At 38.6% G+C, this 21,081-nt stretch overlaps 2 protein-coding genes and 1 long non-coding RNA gene across 15 annotated transcripts; 1 reads left to right on the top strand and 2 right to left on the bottom strand.

Annotated features, from left to right (window-relative positions):
• Positions 1–3,135: 3,135 nt before the first annotated feature.
• On the top strand, positions 3,136–7,971 carry LOC111801837 (phosphate transporter PHO1 homolog 1). The gene is made up of 14 exons (XM_023686021.2): positions 3,136–3,486; positions 3,576–3,876; positions 4,111–4,504; positions 4,579–4,627; positions 4,718–4,789; positions 5,094–5,223; positions 5,568–5,688; positions 5,766–6,015; positions 6,122–6,226; positions 6,353–6,397; positions 6,496–6,648; positions 6,766–7,050; positions 7,446–7,582; positions 7,686–7,971. Exons 1-14 carry the CDS (start codon positions 3,136–3,138, stop codon positions 7,774–7,776), a joined length of 2,484 nt encoding a protein of 827 aa, XP_023541789.2. The 3' UTR covers positions 7,777–7,971.
• Positions 3,170–9,385, bottom strand: LOC111801853 (uncharacterized). 13 transcript variants are annotated; one of them, XR_015422408.1, is made up of 6 exons: positions 8,941–9,385; positions 8,118–8,593; positions 5,132–7,779; positions 4,503–4,990; positions 3,346–3,933; positions 3,170–3,235 (listed from the first exon to the last, which is right to left on the bottom strand). It is a non-coding gene; the product is annotated as an uncharacterized LOC111801853 (long non-coding RNA). The 13 variants fall into 13 exon arrangements; XR_015422399.1 differs by having other exon boundaries at positions 5,132–5,819; positions 5,910–7,779; positions 8,118–9,384; XR_015422398.1 differs by having other exon boundaries at positions 8,118–8,222; positions 8,305–9,384.
• An 883-nt stretch (positions 9,386–10,268) lies between these two features.
• Positions 10,269–14,821, bottom strand: TADA (tRNA arginine adenosine deaminase). Its single transcript, XM_023686017.2, has 4 exons — positions 11,141–14,821; positions 10,978–11,065; positions 10,772–10,899; positions 10,269–10,668 (listed from the first exon to the last, which is right to left on the bottom strand). Exons 1-4 carry the CDS (start codon positions 14,632–14,634, stop codon positions 10,404–10,406), a joined length of 3,975 nt encoding a protein of 1,324 aa, XP_023541785.2. The 5' UTR covers positions 14,635–14,821; the 3' UTR covers positions 10,269–10,403.
• Between the last annotated feature and the right edge of the window lie 6,260 nt (positions 14,822–21,081).

Below are 21,081 nucleotides of genomic sequence, written 5' to 3'. Positions count from 1 at the left end.
AATCCATATTCCCGATTAATGATTACTCTGTTCGTGTTACCAAACACCACCATCCAGTTTAAATAGATGGTCGGTCGAGTCTTAATATGAGCTGACATAGCTAAGTGATTGGTCTAGGTTAAATTTACTCTCGCTCGAGTTTTACTTACGATTAATGTGAAACTATGTTCATATATCTAACCCGAGTGCTCGTTTTTTTTTTTTTTTGGGTTGAAATAAGTAATTAAATAAAGAGGTAGGAGAGAGAGAGAGAAAAGTTGGCAAGTGGTGAGAGGAATAGAAAAGAGTTGAATTAAGAAGGAAAGAATAGAACAAATAATAGAATGGAACAAATGATTTAGGGCTCACTTAGCTTCATTAAATCAATTATTTTGTTCTTCAATACTCTATATATTTATTCTTTTAACATTATTTGGAATTTGCATGCATGACATGTTCGTTATGTGCGGTAACATTCGTTTAAAATACTTAAAAAACGATGTCATGGTTAAACGTTCGTAATAAATGTTTTAGAACAAAACAATGAAAAATAAAAACGTGAAATTTAAATAAAACAAAGACAAGAATAAAGTGATGCACTGATCTAACCTAAGTACTATAACATAATGCAACTACCCTACTGCGCGTTCCAAGGCACTATCGCAAACCCGTCATTTGTATAAGGGTGTCTTACTTTTAATTGAAAAACAAGAGTAGGACGTAGTTCGAGTATTTTGAGAAATACCCAGTAAGTAATCTCACTGTTAGGGTCGAGAAATGCAAACACATGTAACATGATTTTAGGTAGCTTTCTAGTACGGGCAAGGTTAGATGTATAGTATTTCTCTACACATAGTCTTAAGGTAGATTTCCGTCTTCCCTCTCTGTACTCCGATGCTTCTTCGATGGTGGTCAACGTATTCTCCCGCCCACCACTCTCTCCAAAATCAAAAGGTCAAAATCTTTTCTTGAATGGAACATTTTAGTGATGCAAAAATTATTCAAAAAGTTTCTAGAAAATAAGAAAGTGAATGTATAATCAAACGTATATAGTCGTAGTTATTTATTCTAAATCACAAAACAATCAAAGATGCATGAATTTTAGGGCAATTAGAATCATGAACAAACTAAAGAAAACTTGATTTTTGGGCTAACTTGTTGATTTTGTTACAAACTTTTGTGAAGATTCTGAGACACAAACAATCTTTCTCGACCAAACATCTAAGAACAAGATTCTTCTTCCTAGGTTTATGTTGGTTTTCTTAGTAAAGCATGGAATACTTGCCTCTTCAAACCCAACTAAAACTAGAGTTCGTTCATGTAATTTCCTCTCGATCTCCTTTAAAAATTCAAACAATGATTATTTCTTCGATCACTGTATACGACTGCCACACTGTGAAATTCGGAACATCGAACGAAAATCAGATGTGACTGACAGACTATGAAATGCAAGATGAGTGTGTGAGAAGACAATGAAAAACTACCGTAAAGTGCATACATAACCAAACGATTACTACAAGTATTGCTTCATAAATTCCTATTGGTTAGTTGACATGCTTGAGAAGTTTATAAAATATAATATTTCTTTAGCACTTAAAATCGAAAGATTATTATGAATCTAGGAGTTGTTTTGGATTAACAAGTTAGGAATAATCTTTTAAAGATATATTTTTACTTGAGCTATGGTAAGAAAATTTGTGTTTTTGAAAAGATATATGGTTCATCCATATCTATATATATATATATATATTTTCTAATCTTAAAATTGTCTTTTAAAAAGGGGTTTTTTATTCCCATTTCATGAAATAAAAGCTCTGGAAACCTCCATTAATGGCAGTTCAAAACCTTCCATTTGAGACACAAATGAATGTTGTTATGGGCCAAAATTAATAATTAGAACACTTTAAAATAATGTATTAGTTATCCTAAGATCTAAGTGGGAGCCATGCTGGTCTAATGAGCATTAGCCTTGGTGCTTGTGGCCAATTATCCACCATTCCCCCTTATCAACCTATGCCATTTGTTCAACTATCAAGACATTCAAACGTTTCAAAGTCTCTCAAATGCCACACACTTCACGCATCCTTCTTATGAGACAAAAAGTGTTTGGTACTGACTCAATCTACCGAACATTGCCATTTCCATTTTCTTTTATAAAGGTTTGTGAGATTCATATCGATTGAGAAAGAGAATGAAACATTCTTTATAAAAGTGTGGAAACTTCTCCCTAGTAAACGTGTTTTAAAACCTTGAGGAGAAGCTCGGAAGGGAAAGCTCGAAGAGAACAATATCTACTAGTAGTGAGCTTGAGCTTGCACTGTTACAAATGGTATCTTGAGAGGGGGTGGACACTGGGCTGAGTGCTACAAATGGTATCTTGAAAGGGGGTGGACACTGGGCTGAGTGCCAGTAAGGATGCGGGCCTCGAAGGGGAGTAGATTGTGGGATCCCACATCGTTGGAGAGGAGAACGAAACATTCTTTATAAGGGTGTGAAATATGTGAAATCCTCTCTCTAGCAAACACGTTTTAAAACCTTGAAGAAAACCCAAAAGTGAAAGCTCAAAGAGAACAATATCTGCTAGCCATGGACTTCGGGCGTTAGAGTTAGAGTGCTCGAATTTGAATAATGGGTCTCTCTATATCTTTAGTCCACGTTATCAAGAGTAACGTCATTCTTACTTCCATTCTAAAAAAAAAATTCTCACTTCTAATCATTGAGAGAATACAACATTAAAAATCTGATAATTAGAGATGAACTACGACTCGAGAAAAGTTAATGATGTCTTAACCGTGCGAAACTTGGTTTAGGTTCGCAAAAAGTTGGAAAGATGGAGAAGCTGAGAAAGTTTGTATTTTTTTTTTTTTGGTAAGGAAAAAAAAAAAAAAAAGGAATTAGGCCGCTTCCCTCCTAGCTTGGTTCCTTTTGGTCCCACGAGTTTTCAACTTTATATTCCTCGACCCTTTCAAAAACTAGATGGAAGCATATTGGTCGGTAAGTCAGCCATTTCCGGTGGCAGTCGTTAAATCTCCGGCGAACCTGGCCACTGTGCTCTCTCAAGTGGAGAAAGCATAGGATATTTTAGAATGTGCTGTCGAGAATCAGTACGAAGCACATCAATCCAACTCCCCCTTTTCATCCATAAATAATGTCAGCATGCTCTATCATTCAACACTCACAACAACCTTTCCTTCTTCTTCTTCTTCTTCTTCAACATCATCCCTTCTCTTCCCTCTCTCCGACTCTGCTCTGCTACCTACAGAGATTAACAACAACAATATGGTCAAATTCTCTAAGCAGTTTGAGGGACAATTGATCCCTGAATGGAAACATGCTTTTGTTGATTATTGCCAACTAAAGAATGACCTCAAGAAACTCTATCTTCTTAAAACTGATAACAAGCCCGACTCGACCGCCGCCACCGGCACGGTTGCGAGTACCGTCTTGTCTTCTATAAAGAATTTCTCTATATTTGGTCACCAACGCAGAGATCATGGACCTATTCATGTACTCTTTCTATCAACTTCCCCATTTTGCATGATTGTGTATTTGTGTGTGTAGTAACATAACATGAACTTGAAATCTTTTTCCAACAGGTTCATAAGAAACTTGCTTCCTCTGTTAGCAAGGGAGACATGTACGAGACAGAGCTGCTGGAACAATTTGCTGATACAGCTGCAGCAAAGGAATTCTTTTCATGTTTGGATTTCCAGCTGAATAAGGTGAATCAATTCTTCCAGACCAAGGAGACAGAGTTCATGGAGTTGGGAGAGAGCTTGAAGAAACAACTGGAGATTCTCATTGACCTGAAGACGGTGATCCAGCACCGGCGCCAGACCAGAGATATCACGCCAGATTCCAAGGAGGATGGCTCCATCTCCTATACAATTTCTTGTGGTAATTCATCAACTTGCCTTGTTTCAAATGCAACCAAAAGTTTCGGCTGCCAAGTTCCTGAGAAAATAATGTAGCTCTAATTAGAAAATATCCAATGCTTGTACTTTTCATCTGAAGATGTCACAAACTCTAAGTCAACTTGTAGAAGAAGGAAGTTTTTATGGCTTTTATCTCTAAGGAATCTGCATGTTATGCTTCATTGTTATGGTTCTTACGTTTTCTTTTGATATGCAGAGTCTGATAAGGACAAAACAGAGCAAGAACAGTCCCAAGAGAATATCAATGAAGAATTGGAGAAGACTGAATTGGCATTTTCAGACTCTCCAAGATCAGAAGAAATGGGAAACTCAACGAAAACTAAAAGCTTGGACCCAAAATGGAGATCCGTCTCGGGTCAAGTTATAAGTTTTCAAGGGAAGAACATAAAGATGAACATTCCTCTGACAACCCCATCTCGGACCTTCTCAGCCATAAGCCATTTATTCAAGGAAGATTTAACGAACTCAAAGAAATCCAATGAAAGCACAAAACTTCACATTAACAAGACCAGGGTGCACCATGCAGAGAAGATGATTAAAGGAGCTTTTGTTGAGCTTTACAAAGGGTTGGGCTTTCTCAAAACTTACAGGTAATAATGAAGAACAGATTGTTGAAGTTTCGTTTTTTTAATGTCTCTTTGATCATTGTGAGATCATTCTTCAGGCAGTTGAACAAGCTTGCCTTCATAAAGATTTTGAAGAAGTTTGACAAAGTAAGTAACAATGTTGCACTGATAATTCATTCCTTCATCATTGCCTCTGAAAATCCTGTTTGTGATCATGAAGATCCTGCTTTTTTGCAGGTCACTGGAAAACAAGTTCTTGCCATTTATCTGAAAGTTGTGGAAAGTTCCTATTTCAACAGTTCAGACAAGGTAAATTCAGTACAATTATTAGAAAAATCAAAAACTTCAAAAAAATTCAAACAAAGAGAGCATCTTCCCATGATTTTATGATTAGATCATGTCTAGATTTAGGTCATTAGCGGCTGAAAACTTCCCTTGAGAAAGTTCTCAGACAATGTGAAGTGGCCATTGGTCTCATAGTTGGTCTTGTCTGCACTGTAGCTTCAAATTCTGAAATTTTGGAGCCAGATATGGTTGTCTGTCAGTCACTTATATCATACAGAAACTTTAGAACCAGGTAAAAAAAATTGGACTAAAGTCTCTGAAATGACAGGTAATAAAGCTAGCAGATGAGGTAGAGGAGTTATTTACCAAAAACTTCGCCGAGGAAGACAAAAGGAAGGCCATGAAGTACCTTAGACCAAAACAGCGTAAAGAGTCACACGGCATTACGTTCATAGTCGGTGAGTTCTTTAACACATTATTTTCAGGAGATCTTGCCAAGCAAATCCTTGCAATCTTTAGCGTCTATTAACCAATCATTCATGAAGACATCGATGAACAAACAAATCCAAAAGCACTGCCACTGCCACATCACACCACTTAACTTTGAACTAAAGGGCATTGCTCAATCCACTATTTTTGGTGGACACTGGACAAAAAAGGAAATTGTCCCCTGGTTCACCAAATGAGGCTGAAATTTGAACTCCACTCAAGAGTTGTTAACCATAAAAAACAGTAACTGTTCGAATGTTAATAACTTTCCATTTATGCATAAGTTAGTAAAGATAATCTTTTCCACGAACAGGACTGTTCAGTGGGTGTTTCATTGCACTACTCGTGGGTTATGTTATCATGGCTCATATCATGGGGACATACAAAAGGCACCCTTTCTCACTGTACATGGAGACTGTATATCCAGTACTCAGGCAAGTATTTGTACGTCTTTTCTTAATCGTTTTCGCTGTCAATGAGCGGTAACTAACAAGATGAATCATGTTTGCAGCATGTTCAGCTTGATGTTCTTACATTTCTTTCTGTATGGCTGCAACATCTTTGCCTGGAGAAAGACTCGAATAAATTACAGCTTCATTTTAGAGTTATCAGCCACAAAGGAACTTAAATACAGAGATGTGTTCTTGATTTGTACCACTTCAATGACTGCTGTTATGGGGGTAATGTTTGTTCATTTGGCACTGCTTTCAAAAGGGTACTCTTATACTCAAGTTCAAGTGATACCTGGCCTTCTCTTGCTGGTAATTTCTCAACATGAAAGCGTACTTTTGTCTCTATCTTTGAGGCTTGTAATTATTCAGTCAAGTTTCGGTAAGTGATTTTCGAAATCTTTTCCTCGTGTTACAGCTTTTCTTGCTATTACTTGTGTGCCCCTTCAACATTTACTATCGATCAAGCCGCTACCGTTTCCTTCGTGTGATGAGAAATATAGCCTTTTCACCTCTCTACAAGGTATATCCTTACTCCAATTATCCTCCCCTCATCATTTTACCTGCACCATGCATCATTAGAACTCTTTTTCAAAGTCCGAGTTTAGTTTTATAATGTTCTCATCACTTTCTCAACTATTTTCTGCAGGTACTGATGTTGGACTTCTTCATGGCAGACCAACTATGTAGTCAGGTATATAAATAAGTATGATTACCTACAAATTACTGAACTACTAGGCATGACAGATCTGTTAGAAAATGACTTTCCTAATTCTGTGCTTCCCGGTATAGATCCCAATGCTACGAAACCTCGAGTACATGGCCTGCTACTACATAACAGGAAGCTACAAAACACAGAATTACAACTACTGTATGAACGCCAAGCATTACCGAGACCTCGCTTATGCAGTTTCGTTTCTACCTTACTACTGGAGGGCAATGCAGGTATAGGATTCAGTCACCGGTTGCAGTGTGAAAATTTTATATTATTCATCATTGACATTTTTTACACTATATTTTTCTTAACAAAGCATAACAAGGCTTTGCATTTCGCGTTTTCAGTGTGCAAGGCGCTGGTTTGATGAAGGGCAGACAAGCCACCTCGTCAATCTAGGAAAGTATGTCTCAGCAATGTTGGCTGCAGGGTCCAAAGTGGCATATGAAAAAGACAAGACCAAAGGAGTTGGATGGTTATGTCTAGTGGTGATTATGTCAAGTGGAGCAACTGTGTACCAATTGTATTGGGACTTTGTAAAGGATTGGGGTTTGCTTCAAGTGAATTCCAAAAATCCATGGCTTAGGAATGATTTAATGCTTCGAAGAAAGACCATTTACTACGTCTCCATGGTACAGTCACGATAACACTCCATGTTTCGCTTTCAAAAAACTTTAGCAGAAGAAGTCTATAGGCACTAGCACTAATGTGGCATCAATCACCAACCGAAAGAGATTTAGCACTCAAAATGATTCTGAATTTCTGAACATAATCCACATGGCTACTATGGAAGATAGGGAAGAAAGTGAAAAGATTCTTGAAAATTCCTCTTCATTGGCTCATAGTTCATAGCAATATTCTCAATCTACTTCTGATATGAAAGAAACAGAACCCAATACTTTGTAGAATATAGGAAGATTTTAGGTGTCTTGTGAAGTACACATTCTAGAAGTGAATTAATTTTCACTTGTTTTAGGTCGTCCTACAATGAAGTGGATTCTTATCAAAATCTTTGGAATGTTTGCAGGGCTTGAATTTTATTCTCAGGCTTGCATGGTTGCAAACTGTTCTCCATTCAACTTTTGGACACATCGACTCGAGGGTTACTGGATTATTCTTAGCAGCTCTTGAAGTCATTAGAAGAGGGCTGTGGAACTTTTTCAGGTAAAAGCTACAAACTTCTTGGTTTATCGGTATGCTTAAGACGGTCAACTGTTCAAGTCTTCCTCTTTTTGCTCACTCTAAAGCATCTGTGGTAATGGCCCAGGTTGGAGAATGAGCATCTCAATAATGCTGGAAAATTTAGAGCAGTTAATCCAGTACCACTTCCATTTGATGAAGTTGATGAGGTAGACTGATGCCTGTCAGCAACAGTCACAGATGGAATTCGAATCAATGCCTGAACAAAAGTTTCCAGAGGAATCTTATTGTCCCCTTTCACCATCAGAAAGGAAGCCACTTGATTCTTGTTATTTGTGGTTCAGTTCATATACTTGTATACAATTTTTTTTTTTTTTTTCTTTCACCAATGGAAAGAAAACCATTCAAAATTCCACAGTTGTGTTAATTCTCAAGTAAACCAACTGTGACAACAATTTATCATGTTCTTCTCCATCAGTATGAGCTATGATTTTACCAGAATACACACAATTTTAGCATCAAACAAAAGTGCAGCAGAAAATAACCAAGCATTATGTACCTGAGAATCATCCCTGATGCAGCACCGCCTGAAACATAAACTTTGTTTGGATATGAAAGAATTAAACTAATTGAGTCTTAATTTGAGGAATCACACTGCAAGTTACTGAAAGTGGATATCATCAATATTCACAATCTTATGAACATGAAATTATGTGAAGAATGGTCAATGTAAAATATTAATGTACCTGTTAAACGCCAATTGCTGCTATCAGGACGAAGTGTCATTGGCGAAGTAGGACGGGAGCTACTGTATGAGCCACACCTGAATCCATGGCAGCGGCAAGCAGACCTTCAATTCTTCTCACACTCTGCCGCATCCATCTATGAGTGGCGTCTTCATTAGGTCAACCATTTCTCTGCTGCGCAACCAAATTTGGGCATTTCATTTCCAAGGGCACAATCTTTCGCATTGCAGAAGTAAGATGCTTGCGGTTACTAGATTGGTGGATAGTAATTCCGGCGATGACGATGAATCTGCACAGAGAAATTCCGCACAGAGGACGAAGAGGCTCCTGAATCGATTAGCTTACGAACGGGGGCTTGTTTTTCGTTCAGGTACGAACTGGTGCTACACCATTGTATTTCATTGTTCTATTGTGTTGCAAAATTGTCAATGCTACGATCAACTTTGGAATTACATCGAGTATTTGAGCTGGCGAGGCGCGCTCAAACAGTCGCGCGGTTAAGCGCGCGCCCGCCATTGGCGATTGCGCTTATGCTTATGATATGATTTTCAATGTTACATGTTAAAACAATTTCCTTCTCCTACCTCTCTCGATTAATATAACAAAAGTAAGAAAGGAAGCTCTGAAATCGATCACCTTCATCAGGGCACCGCAGCAGAACAGGTAAGGTCTCTCTTCCTCACCATTGCGCTCTCTTTGCGATTTATCTGTCTCCCCATCTCTTCCTCTCCATTTTGCAATTCTAAACCCTTCAAAGACAACCGAATTTGCGGCATTAAATCGCTTGTAATCTTTTGCGAAGGAAATGATTTCATGTCGCAGTTCATCAGTTCCTGAATAATCCAAGGAAGAGATTGTCATCAAGTGAAAGTCATCAAAAAAATTGTTTGGAATCAGTTGAATCTTCTAGTAAATGCGCAACCAACGGATGCCCAAGTATTGCAAGATGATGCTGGATTACGCTCGAATGCTTGCAATTATGGTAGCTTTGATCCTATGATTGAAGCCTAGAACAGTCCGGCGTTGAAATGAAACCTGTTAAACATTATGAACTTTCAAGTCACCATAATTATCTAAAATCTTAAACCCTATTTACAAAACTAGTTCTTAAGAAAACGAGGGGAAAAAAGGTCTAATATTGGAAGGTGTTGACCTGAAGAAAAGGTCTAATATGGGAAGATGTTGACCCAACTACTTCTTGTGTCCATTTTACCCATCCCCTAACCAAACTTATGGACACTAGAGAATTTCCTGCTTAGATGGGAGAGAGTGGAGAACAATTTTTACGGCTACCTATTAAAAGGAATTCCAGGTTTAGATGGAGAGAGAGTGGAGAACATTTTTCCGCCCCTAAATTGATGGAAAATTTGGTAGGGCATATAGACTCTCAACAAACTTGAGAGAGGGTGGAGAACATTTTTCACTAGGGCATAGACCTGCCCCAATTTTTTTTTCCGTAGGGCATAGACCTGCCTCCTCGTAGGGCATAGACCTGCCTCCTCGTAGGGCATAGACCTGCCTCCTCGTAGGGCATAGACCTGCCTCCTCGTAGGGCATAGACCTGCCTCCTCGTAGGGCATAGACCTGCCTCCTCGTAGGGCATAGACCTGCCTCCTCAAAGGGGTGATTTGAGGCGAGATTCGTAGGGCATAGACCTGCCTCCTCAAAGGGGTGATTTGGGGCGAGATTCGTAGGGCATAGACCTGCCCCAAAGGGGTGATTTGGGGCGAGATTCGTAGGGCATAGACCTGCCCCAAATGGGTGATTTGGGGCAAGATTCGTAGGGCATAGACCTGCCCCAAAGGGGTGATTTGGGGCGAGATTCGTAGGGCATAGACCTGCCCCCATAGAGAGAATAACTAAACATTCATTCTAAAAGTGCAAAACATCTACCGAGTGTGAGACTAGCAACAACACGCATCCGATCAAAGTGAACAATATTTGCTAGTGGTGAATTTGGACTGGCACAATACAAAAGTGAACAATATTTGCTACCGGTGAATTTGGATGTTTCAATGAGTTGATAATGATTTTTATAAATCCACCTCGCTTATTGTTACATACAAAACAACATGTGGTCTCTCATCATCTCATTTCCATTACAAACAGAACAATATGTGAAAAATATTATGCATCTTAGAAATAAATTTTGATGGATGATGATGATGAGCAATGGTTAGAGGTGGAGTGTTTTCCTTCTTTTTCTTTCTCCTCCTTAGCTGAAAGAAGTGTTGCATTACATCAGAACATTCCGACGCCAATATACCTCGTCGTATCGTCATTTTCGGGTGGAACGGATGCACAGGTGCAGCAGGCTTCTCAGCCTGTTCGGAGGCATTTACCTCGCCACCATCAGGAAAAAGTCTGTAAAGACTCGAACAAAGCACAGAGCAAACGAGAATGGATGAGTATCCATTGATGAACCTAAGATAGCAGCTCCAAGAAGTTTGATAGTAAAATGGCTTACCTGATCCAGCTGCCATCAGCTCCAAGAAGCTTATTTGGTGCTCCCCACACAAGGTTTTCAACTCGTGCTTGTAGTATCGCTCCAGCGCACATAGGGCACGGTTCAAGCGTCACGTACAGCGTCGTCTCCTGTGAACGTACGAAATGGTCTAAGTCAAAAACAGCCCCTTAAACTAGTAAGTGATCAAACTAGTAACAGAAAATTACAGCCAGTCTCCATGACTTTAATTGCTTTGAAGCCTCCCGAATACAAATCATTTCGGCATGGGCTGTGGAATCTCGCAGCTCCTCGACCCTACAATATGAACTTGTCAGTATCCAAACGAAAGCGATTAACTGAACGAGATAGGCGTTCTGTCGAAGTACTTACAGGTTGCAGCCACGAGCGATAATTTTTCCATGCTTCACCAATACTGCTCCCACAGGTACCTCCCAGGTATCAGCCGCCTTCCTGGCTTCAGCAAGCGCTTCCCTCATGAACATTTCGTCCATTTTTCGCTGCTCAGTCTCGAGTATGTATGCTTCTTCCCATTCGTCGAATCGATCTTTAAGAACTTGCTTGTTTCTTTGAAGCTTCCTTTGTTTCACTTCCCCATCCTTGGTTCCAGTTGTTGACATCTCTAGTAATGTTGCATCAGAAGAACGCCCCAACCGCTCAGCCGAGCTGCTTGCAGAGGCATCTGTTTTACCACTATGAGAAATTTCGTCGATAACGAGAGAACCTCGGGGAGACAGTGGTAATGATGACCGTTCGATATCCGAACCAGAAGAAATAACGTCAACCTTCCTACCATCTGTTAAGATCGCCTCTCCAGAAATTAACAAAGTTTCACTTGATGGCTCGATCCCCATTACATTTGGGGAAGGTGGGGTATCTACTTCGTGATATGTATTTTTCGGTTCTTCTAACCGATCCGACGAAGTGAATTGAGAAACTGTGGTTCTTCCGATTCTTGTATTATCAGTTTCCTCGTGTTCACGGCCAGAAAACCATGTCTCGTTACTAACAGACTCGTTTGGTGAATTTCTTCCACCTGATCTTACAGCTGAATCAGAGGTTTCGGCACGTGAAGCCCAACGGAGACGAACTATATCCGAAATGACATTCCACAAGGATTTGCCACTTCTCTTGACAATTGCATTCTCACTGTGTGCACTAGTCTCAGGATCTTCAGTTTTCAGAGGCTGCTGCTCAGTAGTCGAGTCCATTACATGCCACATTTCATCAGAAGGACCCTTGCTTCCCGAACTCCGTGATGAGAGCTTCGAGTCATGGTCCTTCGTTTGATAATCTACAAAATTCTTTTGTTCATGCTTCTCTTCATGCAGTAAATCTACTTCAGAGACATTGTCTTCCTTCTGGATTCCGGAAATCAACGGTTCATTCCTGGACTTCTCAATGGACTCCCCAACGAACGGTGCGGACGACCTCTCTAAATGGTCAGCTGAGCCTAGAGTATCACCAGGATTGATAAGGTAGGTTGGCTCCCCAGTACTCTCGTCTACCCCGCTTTCTCTGTAGGACTTGCCGTGCAAAACTGGACTTCCCCCTGACTGCACGTAGGAAGCACCCGAACTTCCTGATGCTCTTCTCGAAACTATTTGGCTTGCCATTTCACTAGTAGACTCTGTTCGCGACGGATTTCTAGCTACAAGCTGAGATGGCGGAGGCATTAACATAGCCTGCGAGCCTTTACTTTCTTGCTCATTCACGTCAATCCGTTGGTAACTACTTTCGGAACTTAAATTAAACGATCCATGAACTTTTAACTTTGTTGCATGATCTCTAACCTCGTTTCCTGATTCAGATTGCACCACACGATGGTTATTTCGACCCGTTCTTATTACGGTTTCCTTGACAGTTTTTTCCACTGATGATCTATTAGTTTCTTGCTCGAAGATTCTATTTTCAAATGTTTTTTCAGAATACGTCGAAGAAATTTTATCAGTCCCGTGAAGCAGTGAAACGTTCGTGGCATCTTGGGAACCTTTTCTGGAGATAACGCTCGGAGAAGCTTTATGTACCATCGAAGACTTTTTGTCTTTAGCCACGAGGTTTGATGCTGCATTTTGTTCCTCGTTTCGTGTTCTAACTTCGGAACTTGAAACAGAGGTGTTGGTCGTGTTGGTCGTGTTGGTACTACCATCTTTGGCTACTGATATAACACCAAGATGAAGAAATTTTTGTCTTGAACCCATTTCCCCAATGGCATGATTTCCTATTTGATGATGTCTTTCTTCAACCTCTTGATTAGAAGTTACGTGGACGTCGGTACTTTCACTTGCGTTAATCACTGCATTCGACTCACTTATCTGATGAGAGGTCCTTTCTCTCTCGGTTTTCCTATTTTCCGATGAAGTCCGTCTCGAACTTTCTTCTTGAAGGACAGGACGAACAGTTTCATGACTACTATTGCTTGCTTTCTTGACGAGATTTGCATCTAATTCTAGCTTTTCATTCTTAATAGTAAGTCGTTTCTGAGAACGAGAAGTTTCTTCAGCTTTACCGTGCCGTATTTCTGATACTTCAGCAAGTTTTTTCCCTTCATTTATATAAACACCACCCACTTTATTACCTGATACATTTTGTTTCGATTGCTCGTTCAAAGTCGCCACCATTTTCAACTCCTCTTCCTTGTCAACGAACTTCTTCTTGGAACTTGAAGTACTTCCATGATCACTTTCCCTAGTCCTTGACAATCTCGAGTTCGTCTCAGAGGTTTCACTTATAGAGGATGTTACTCGTGTTGATCCTTGACTAGGTTTCGTCTCAGAGTTCTTCCTCAAATGCCAATTAGCATGATTCCGTTCTGTAATATCACCTCGCACGGATTCCTCTTCTCGCCCCTTCTCATCATCTCCTTGACTCTTGTATTCTTCCTTGATCCGCCCATCTAATTCCTCTCCTAAATCACTCACGGAGTCGTACCTGTACCCACCGGAAAATTCCTCAACGAATTGCACGTTCTTGTCTTCCACTTCAGCATCCTCCTCAACATCCCCAGAGGACGAGAGAGAGTAATAAGATGAACAAGTAGACCCTTCTTTTCTCAAACTCTGACCATCCCCTCTTGAATGAACTAACTGATCTCCGTTCAGTTTATATCCATTTTTCCTTAACTCAACCGCGATCGATCCGACTTTATTATTCTGTTCACTGTTCCTCTCTTCTTTGTCGCGACGATTTCCACTCTCTCTTTTTCTATCTACTCTTATCTTTTCAAATGAACTTAACCTTTTATCCTCAACACCTCTCCTCGCCCTTTTCTCGAGTTCTACCATTCTCGACGAACTTAAACTACTCTCCTTAGCTCCGGACTTTCCTCGGTTTCCCACTTCCACCCTCTTAGACGACCTATTTTTCCCCTGACTACCAAAACCCTCCCTTATCAAACTGATCATTGCCTCAGCAATGTCCTCTTCATCGAATCCATCCGATTCGTCGCATTCAAAATCACCCTCCGAATTCAAACAACATTGTCTATATCTCCTTCCCTCACTACAATGACAAGCCTTATCATCAACAATAGAGAAAGGAACCTCACAACAATCCAGAACATGCCCATATTCCGGAAGCGTATAACAGAACCGATTTCGGCCACACAACATCAACCTCCTAGAAATCGACCATTTAAGCAGGGTGGATTGCCTCGACCCATATAAAAGGCTAGGGCCTACAGGCAATCTGTGTGTTGGAAATGCATAGCAAACACAACAAGAACAACATGATGATGATGATGAAAGATGCAATGGGTTTCCATTACATCTTTCATTTAAGAAGATGGGTCGCTCGTTTAAGTAATTGGGAAGATACCCTTTACTCCGGATGGAATATAAAGTTGAGCTAGCATAAGGGTTGTACATAATTTCGTTAACTTTCCAGCAAAGTGAAAGAAATGGGTGGAAATTGACTCACCTGAAGAGAAGTTCAGAGATCGCGAAAGCTGAAGCTGAGAGTAGAACAACCATCTGGGGCTGTGTGGATTTTGAATAGATTAACTCAGATGTATCGACAATGGAGTTGATGCCGCCGCTTTGAATCGGTGAGTTGACTCGCCGATTCCGGAGTGAAACAGTCCAGAACTCATCGTCGGTCAGACTTTTGGGCTTCCAATGGGTTCGGCCCGGCCCAAATAACATTTAGAAATGGGCTAATATCAACACGACCCGGCCCAATTTGTATATTTAGAATTGGGCTGTTATTAACATGGCTCGGCCCAAATGATATTTGAAATAGGCTATTATTAACACGACCCACTTGTTTGAAGAGTACATATGGCTCGATGTGTTTATCTTGAAGCAATCGTGTGTACTCGTGATCTCTTAGAGCATGTGAATAATGATAAAACATGCTAAAATGATCTGTGTTAGTCTATACAGGGATGCAAAGGAATGTTGAAGCCATTTGATATTAAATTTAGATATCATTGCAGTCTGATCTTGAGCATGAATAATTACAGCCCTTTTTCTAATAGGATGTGGTTCGGTGACGAACCGGAAGATGGTGGACATACGACACTCTAATAATTATTAGATAATTATTGAAATGAGATGCTTTGAATCTAAGAAAGATAAATATGGAGGGGTGGTTAGCAAAACTCACAACTTGTTTGGGTTCTTGTCAACGTCCAAATTAAGCACTCATTTCAAATATGAAAGCCACATTTATCCACTAACAATTATGACTATCTTTCTTTTTCTCCTCCGTGCTCTTCTTACCTCACATATCGCACACGCTCCAATTGATATGGGATCTCACAATCCATCCTTTAAGGGTCAGCATACTCGCTGACACATCGTTCGGTGTCTGACTTTGATAGCGTTTGTAATATCACCAATGCCCTGAAAATCGAAGGGTTCCTCCGCAAGGTTTGTCTATAGAGGGTGAGTCAGTGCCTAAGATCAGGTCGAAAGGTGTAATCGATGGACAACAAGTGAATATTCCTGTACTACCCCTTGTTGGTCCCGAGGGACGGAGGAGGCTAGGTTAGCCGAAAGATGGTTATCGGTTCAATGACGCAAGAGGCCCCTGTTTTTTCAGGGTAAGAAGGGGTAGAGAAAATACCTCGAGCCAATGTTCGAGTACCAGGCGCTACGACGCTGAAGTAACCCATGTCATACTTCCAGGAAAAGCTCGAACGACCTTCAAGAAAAGGGTACCTATACCCAAAACCGACACATGTGGGTAGGTAGAGAATACCTAGGGGAGCGAGACAACTCTCTCTAAGGAACTCGGCAAAATAGCCCCGTAACTTCGGGAGAAGGGGTGCCTCCTCACAAAGGGGGTCACAATGACCAGGCCCGGGCGACTGTTTACCAAAAACACAAGACTCCGCAAAGTCGTAAGACGATGTATGGGGGCTGACGCCTGCCCAGTGCCGGAAGGTCAAGGAAGTTACAGCCTAAGCTCACCGCTTGGCCTGTTACGTATCACCATCAATCTCACAGTTTTGAAACACGTATGCTAGAGAGAGGTTTCCACGTCCTTCATTCCCCTCCGCAACCAATGTGGAACCTCACAATCTACCCCCCTTGAGAGCCCAACGTCCTTGTTGGCACATCGCTCCATGTCTAGCTCTGATTCCGTTTGTAACAGCCCAAACCCACCGCTAGCAAATATTGTTTGCTTTGGCCCATCACGTATCATCATCAGCCTCAAAATTTTGAAGCACGTCTATTAGAAAGAGGTTTTTACACCCTCATAAGAAATGTTGTCTCCAACTCCAACCGATATAGGATCTCACACATTATGCCTAGCTCCCTTTTCAGTCGACTTAAATCAATTTTTAATATAACGAGAGCTTATTTTCAAATAGATGATTAATGAAAATGAATAAAAAATGAAGAAATAGAAAATAGAAAATTCGAATAATTATTCGGCCGACATTTTTGAGTTGGAAATTTTGTTGGTCCACTTCATTTAGTAATTAACGCAGAAAATTCATTTATTACAATCATACCCCCATCACATCCAAGGCATCAACACCACTAGATTTCGACCAATCGTCCCCGGTGTTGGTTGCCAGACATCAATTACAGTTCACCAACTTTCACACGTGGCCCAATGCTTTCCTTCCACCTCATCACATTGGTCACCTAAGTATATCTAATATATGTTCCTAAATTATATTTTGTCTTTTTAACTTTTATAATGGTTGACAAATGTTCTTTATTTTATTCTTTAAAAATATTTTATTTTAATTTTTTTAAAATTTTATTTTTATTTTTATTTCATATTCACGATCATCTATAGAGTTATTATGATTTAGCGATTGAAAAAAATGTACACATTGTTAGTATAGATAGTAACTTTAAATTCTTTTTTTATCATCATATTCTGAGGATCACTGTCATTAAGATGGAGTCTCGGTTCATTCATGCATCACCAATATAATTGTTGCCCCCACCACGCTCTTTTCATGCCTATTTAATTAGGACGGTTTTGGTTGAAGTGAAGAAGAAATGGGAACTCCGTTGGTTGGGACCATTTGATTCAACTAAATTAATTTTCATCTCCAATAATTGATATAACATTAAGTTTCATACGTGTAATTATAATTGGGCCCATTACGTATTGTCATTATCCTCGCTGTCACACCACCCGATGTCTGGTCCTGATATCATTTGTAACAGCCTAAGACACAGCTCGATGGCTCTAATATCATTTATAATGCCCCAAGCCCACTGCTAGCAAATATTGTCCACTTTGGCCTCTCATTTTCATTAGTGTCATAGTTTTAAATATCTCACATATTCGGTCTCTAACTAATTTATTCATCGAGATTTTAAATTCTAATTAAAAATTTCACAGAAAAACTATAAATCGTCACAAATTTCCATTTTTTGTTTCATACGAAGTAATTAATTTACAAGAAAAATGAAACAAATAAAAAATTATCAACATCTCGAAAGTGGGTATGAAATGTCTTAAACTGTGTATTTAAAGTGCTTAAGTTTCCTAAGGAGCTAAGATAAACTTCATCGTGCTCTTAGTCAAGTCTAACGAGACATATCCCACCTCTTGAAGCTAATTCAATATCTAAAAGGTATCTAATTGCACGTGAAGACTAAAAACTAGCTAGAAATGATTTCAAAACGTACTTTCGTTCCTAGAAACTTCAAAGCGGTCTAAAAGGGTACAAGAAAAAAGTATCGAATTGTCCCGTGCGGACCAAGACAAAATTGGATGTGCCATAGTCGAACATAACCTAATTATCAAAGCTACCTCAACCACCTAAAATGTATTGAAGTGCACTGGGAGGTACGAAAGCATCTATCTCGTCTCTCGAGAACTTTAAAGTGACCTAAAAGGGTAAAAAAAAGTGCGCAAGTGTCCCATGGGGACCAAAACAAACTTGAGAGTGTCCTAGTTGAGATTAACGTAACGTAACCCACATATCAAAACCTAGTAAAAAATGATCTATATCTGTCTCGTCTCTCAAAGTGGCCTAAGGTCAAAAAGTATTCAAGTATCCTAGGCGACCTATATTTGTCTCGTCTAAATTTGTCTAAGTGCACTACCATAGACATGATAACCACTCCGCCCCTCTAGTTACAAACGTAATTACCTAAGTAGCTATCATAATTGCAGGACCGTAGCACTTTTTACCTGCTCGTAAATCTACTACATGCATCAAATGACTATAATAATTTTTTACACACTATCGTCATTTCGAACAAAAAATTTTATGCACCGAAGAAAACAAAAAAAACAAAAAAAAAAAACATAATGGGTCAACATATTCACTCTTTTCCCAACGAACACAAGCTCGCATCAATAGAAATAGAACTTCTACCTGTATGCACGATTTGCATCAGTAGAAGTTCTACTTTTATCGATGAAGCTCGTGTGCCAAGAAAAATAACATAAAACATTAAAATCCGACCTAATAATAAGATTTTAATTAAACCTAAAATATAATGTTATCTTATCTTCGTGTCCGACCGCTTTATTTGAATTAAAATGAATATAAATTATTTCCTAATAAAATATTCATTCCATTAAAAAAAAACCAATAAATGGAATTAAGTACAAGGTATAAAGTACAACCAAACCAAGCTTTAAAAAAATAGTTATAAATAAATAAATAAATAAATAAATAAGAAAGGTATAATATATAATATTAAATTTAGTGCGCATCTACGCTATTTGGCCTTTTCTTATTCCCCTTGATTTATTTCCTTTTCTATTCGGAGAAAATTTCGTGCCTTACCAAAAATTATTATTTTTTATTTTTATTTTTATTAGGTTGTCCTTTTGTTCCAAATTCTTTATAATTAATTTATTTCCATAATTTAATAAATTCAATTTTTTTTGGTCAGAGGTTTAAATCTTCCTTCTTCCCGTATAAAAAGTTTGTTGTAAATTATATATATATATATATATATATATATATATAATTTTACGATTATAAAAAATTAAATAGACTAATTATTACGGAATATTATGCAATTTATATTTATTTTTGGCATGATAACAAATGCTATTGTTTCCTATCATTTTCGCTTTATTTTTGGTAAGTAAGTTGGAGCTTAACTGGGGAAATATTTAATTTTAGTATATAGTTTATAAAATATTAAATGGACTAATTATTACGGAATATTATGCAATTTATATTTATTTTTGGTAAGTATATTCAGCTCCTGTTGCAGCTGCTACTACTGTTTTCTTGATCTACCCAATTGGTCAAGGAAGCTTTTCTGACCGTATGCCTCTAGGAATCTCTGGTAGTTTTAACTTCATGATTGTATTCCAGGCTGAGCACAACATCCTTATGCACCCATTCCACATGTTAGGTGTAGCTGGTGTATTCGGCGGCTCCCTATTCAGTGATATGCATGGTTCCTTGGTAATTTCTAGTTTGATCAGGGAAACCACAGAAAATGAATCTGCTAATGAAGGTTACAGATTCGGTCAAGAGGAAGAAACTTATAATATCGTAGCTGCTCATGGTTATTTTGGCCAATTGATCTTCCAATATGCTAGTTTCAACAACTCTCGTTCTTTACACTTCTTCTTAGCTGCTTGGCCTGTAGTAGGTATCTGGTTCACCACTTTAGGTATTAGCACTATGGCTTTCAACTTAAATGGTTTCAATTTCAACCAATCTGTAGTTGATAGTCAAGGTCGTGTAATTAATACCTGGGCTGATATTAGAATTAATTAATTTAAATACCTGGGCTGATAGTTAAGGTCATGACTTTGCTTTGTGCTCTCCCAAAACGTCGCGTACCAATGAAGATATTATTTTTTGTTTATAAACCCATGATCATTCCCTAAATTAGCCAATGTGAGACTCCATCCCAACAATCCTTAACACATTCTACTGCTTTAGTTTGTTAAATTCGTAGCTTGTTGTCTATTAAACGAGTGGTCATTGCCCGTCCTGCCTCTATTTTTATGAATCTTGAGTAAAGTGAAGTAAAATCAATGAAGTAAAAAGTCTAACTTTTTTGTTTGAAATTTTGTCGGGAAGTGATCAACTTGTTGAAACTTTGCTTTCCGTAATTCCAAAACAAAACAATAGACCTGCAATTCTTGTATAGGAAAAAGCTTCTTTTTAACGACAGTCAAGCAATAAGTAAAACATTTATCTAGAAAACAAGATAACGTCGGGGGACAAATAAATATTGAAAACTATGTAACAAACATGATTTTAGCTTCCTCGTGCCTATTTCAATTCAACCAAACCTCCAACCAAAAGTTATATAATTGTCTAAACCCACTGTCAGTAGATATTGTCTGTTTTAACTCTCACCGTTTTAAAATGCCTCTGTTAGAGAGAAATTTTTATACTCTTATAAAGAATGTTTCGTGTTATTCAATCATTAACTGAATGGTCGTGAATCACAAAAGTTTGGAAGAATAAATTATTATATCTCTCGACTCGAGAAATGAATCCCGAGTAGGCCCAGACATCACATATCCCTTTCGGAAATCTACCTCTTTGAATTAGCTCACTCTTTGAATATTCCCACGTGAAAACTTAGCAATCGTGTAATGTTTTTGGTTCCTCCTGGCCTACAAATGAAGCCATCCCCAAATCAAGATCGACGGACCAAATTCAAAGTTGAATATTCTTTTCTTTTCTTTTTTTTTTTTTAAAATAAATATACTTTTTTTACAAATATTTTAAAAAATTAGACCTCATTTAATAATTACCATTTATATTTTTAAAATACCACCTCTATTTATGAGCTTACTCGTTTTTGTTCAAATTTTAAAAATTAAAAAATAATTTTTTACGAAAAAAATAATGTTTTTTTTTTTTTTTTTAATAAAAAAACTGGACTTGAATTTCATATAACATA

The sequence above is a fragment of the Cucurbita pepo genome, chromosome 9 (assembly GCF_057944985.1).
Source record: "Cucurbita pepo subsp. pepo isolate OVF chromosome 9, ASM5794498v1, whole genome shotgun sequence".
NCBI classification, from domain to species: Eukaryota; Viridiplantae; Streptophyta; class Magnoliopsida; order Cucurbitales; family Cucurbitaceae; genus Cucurbita; species Cucurbita pepo.
Note: the sequence above shows the minus strand (reverse complement) of the source record. Positions and strands in the feature narration are given on the sequence as shown.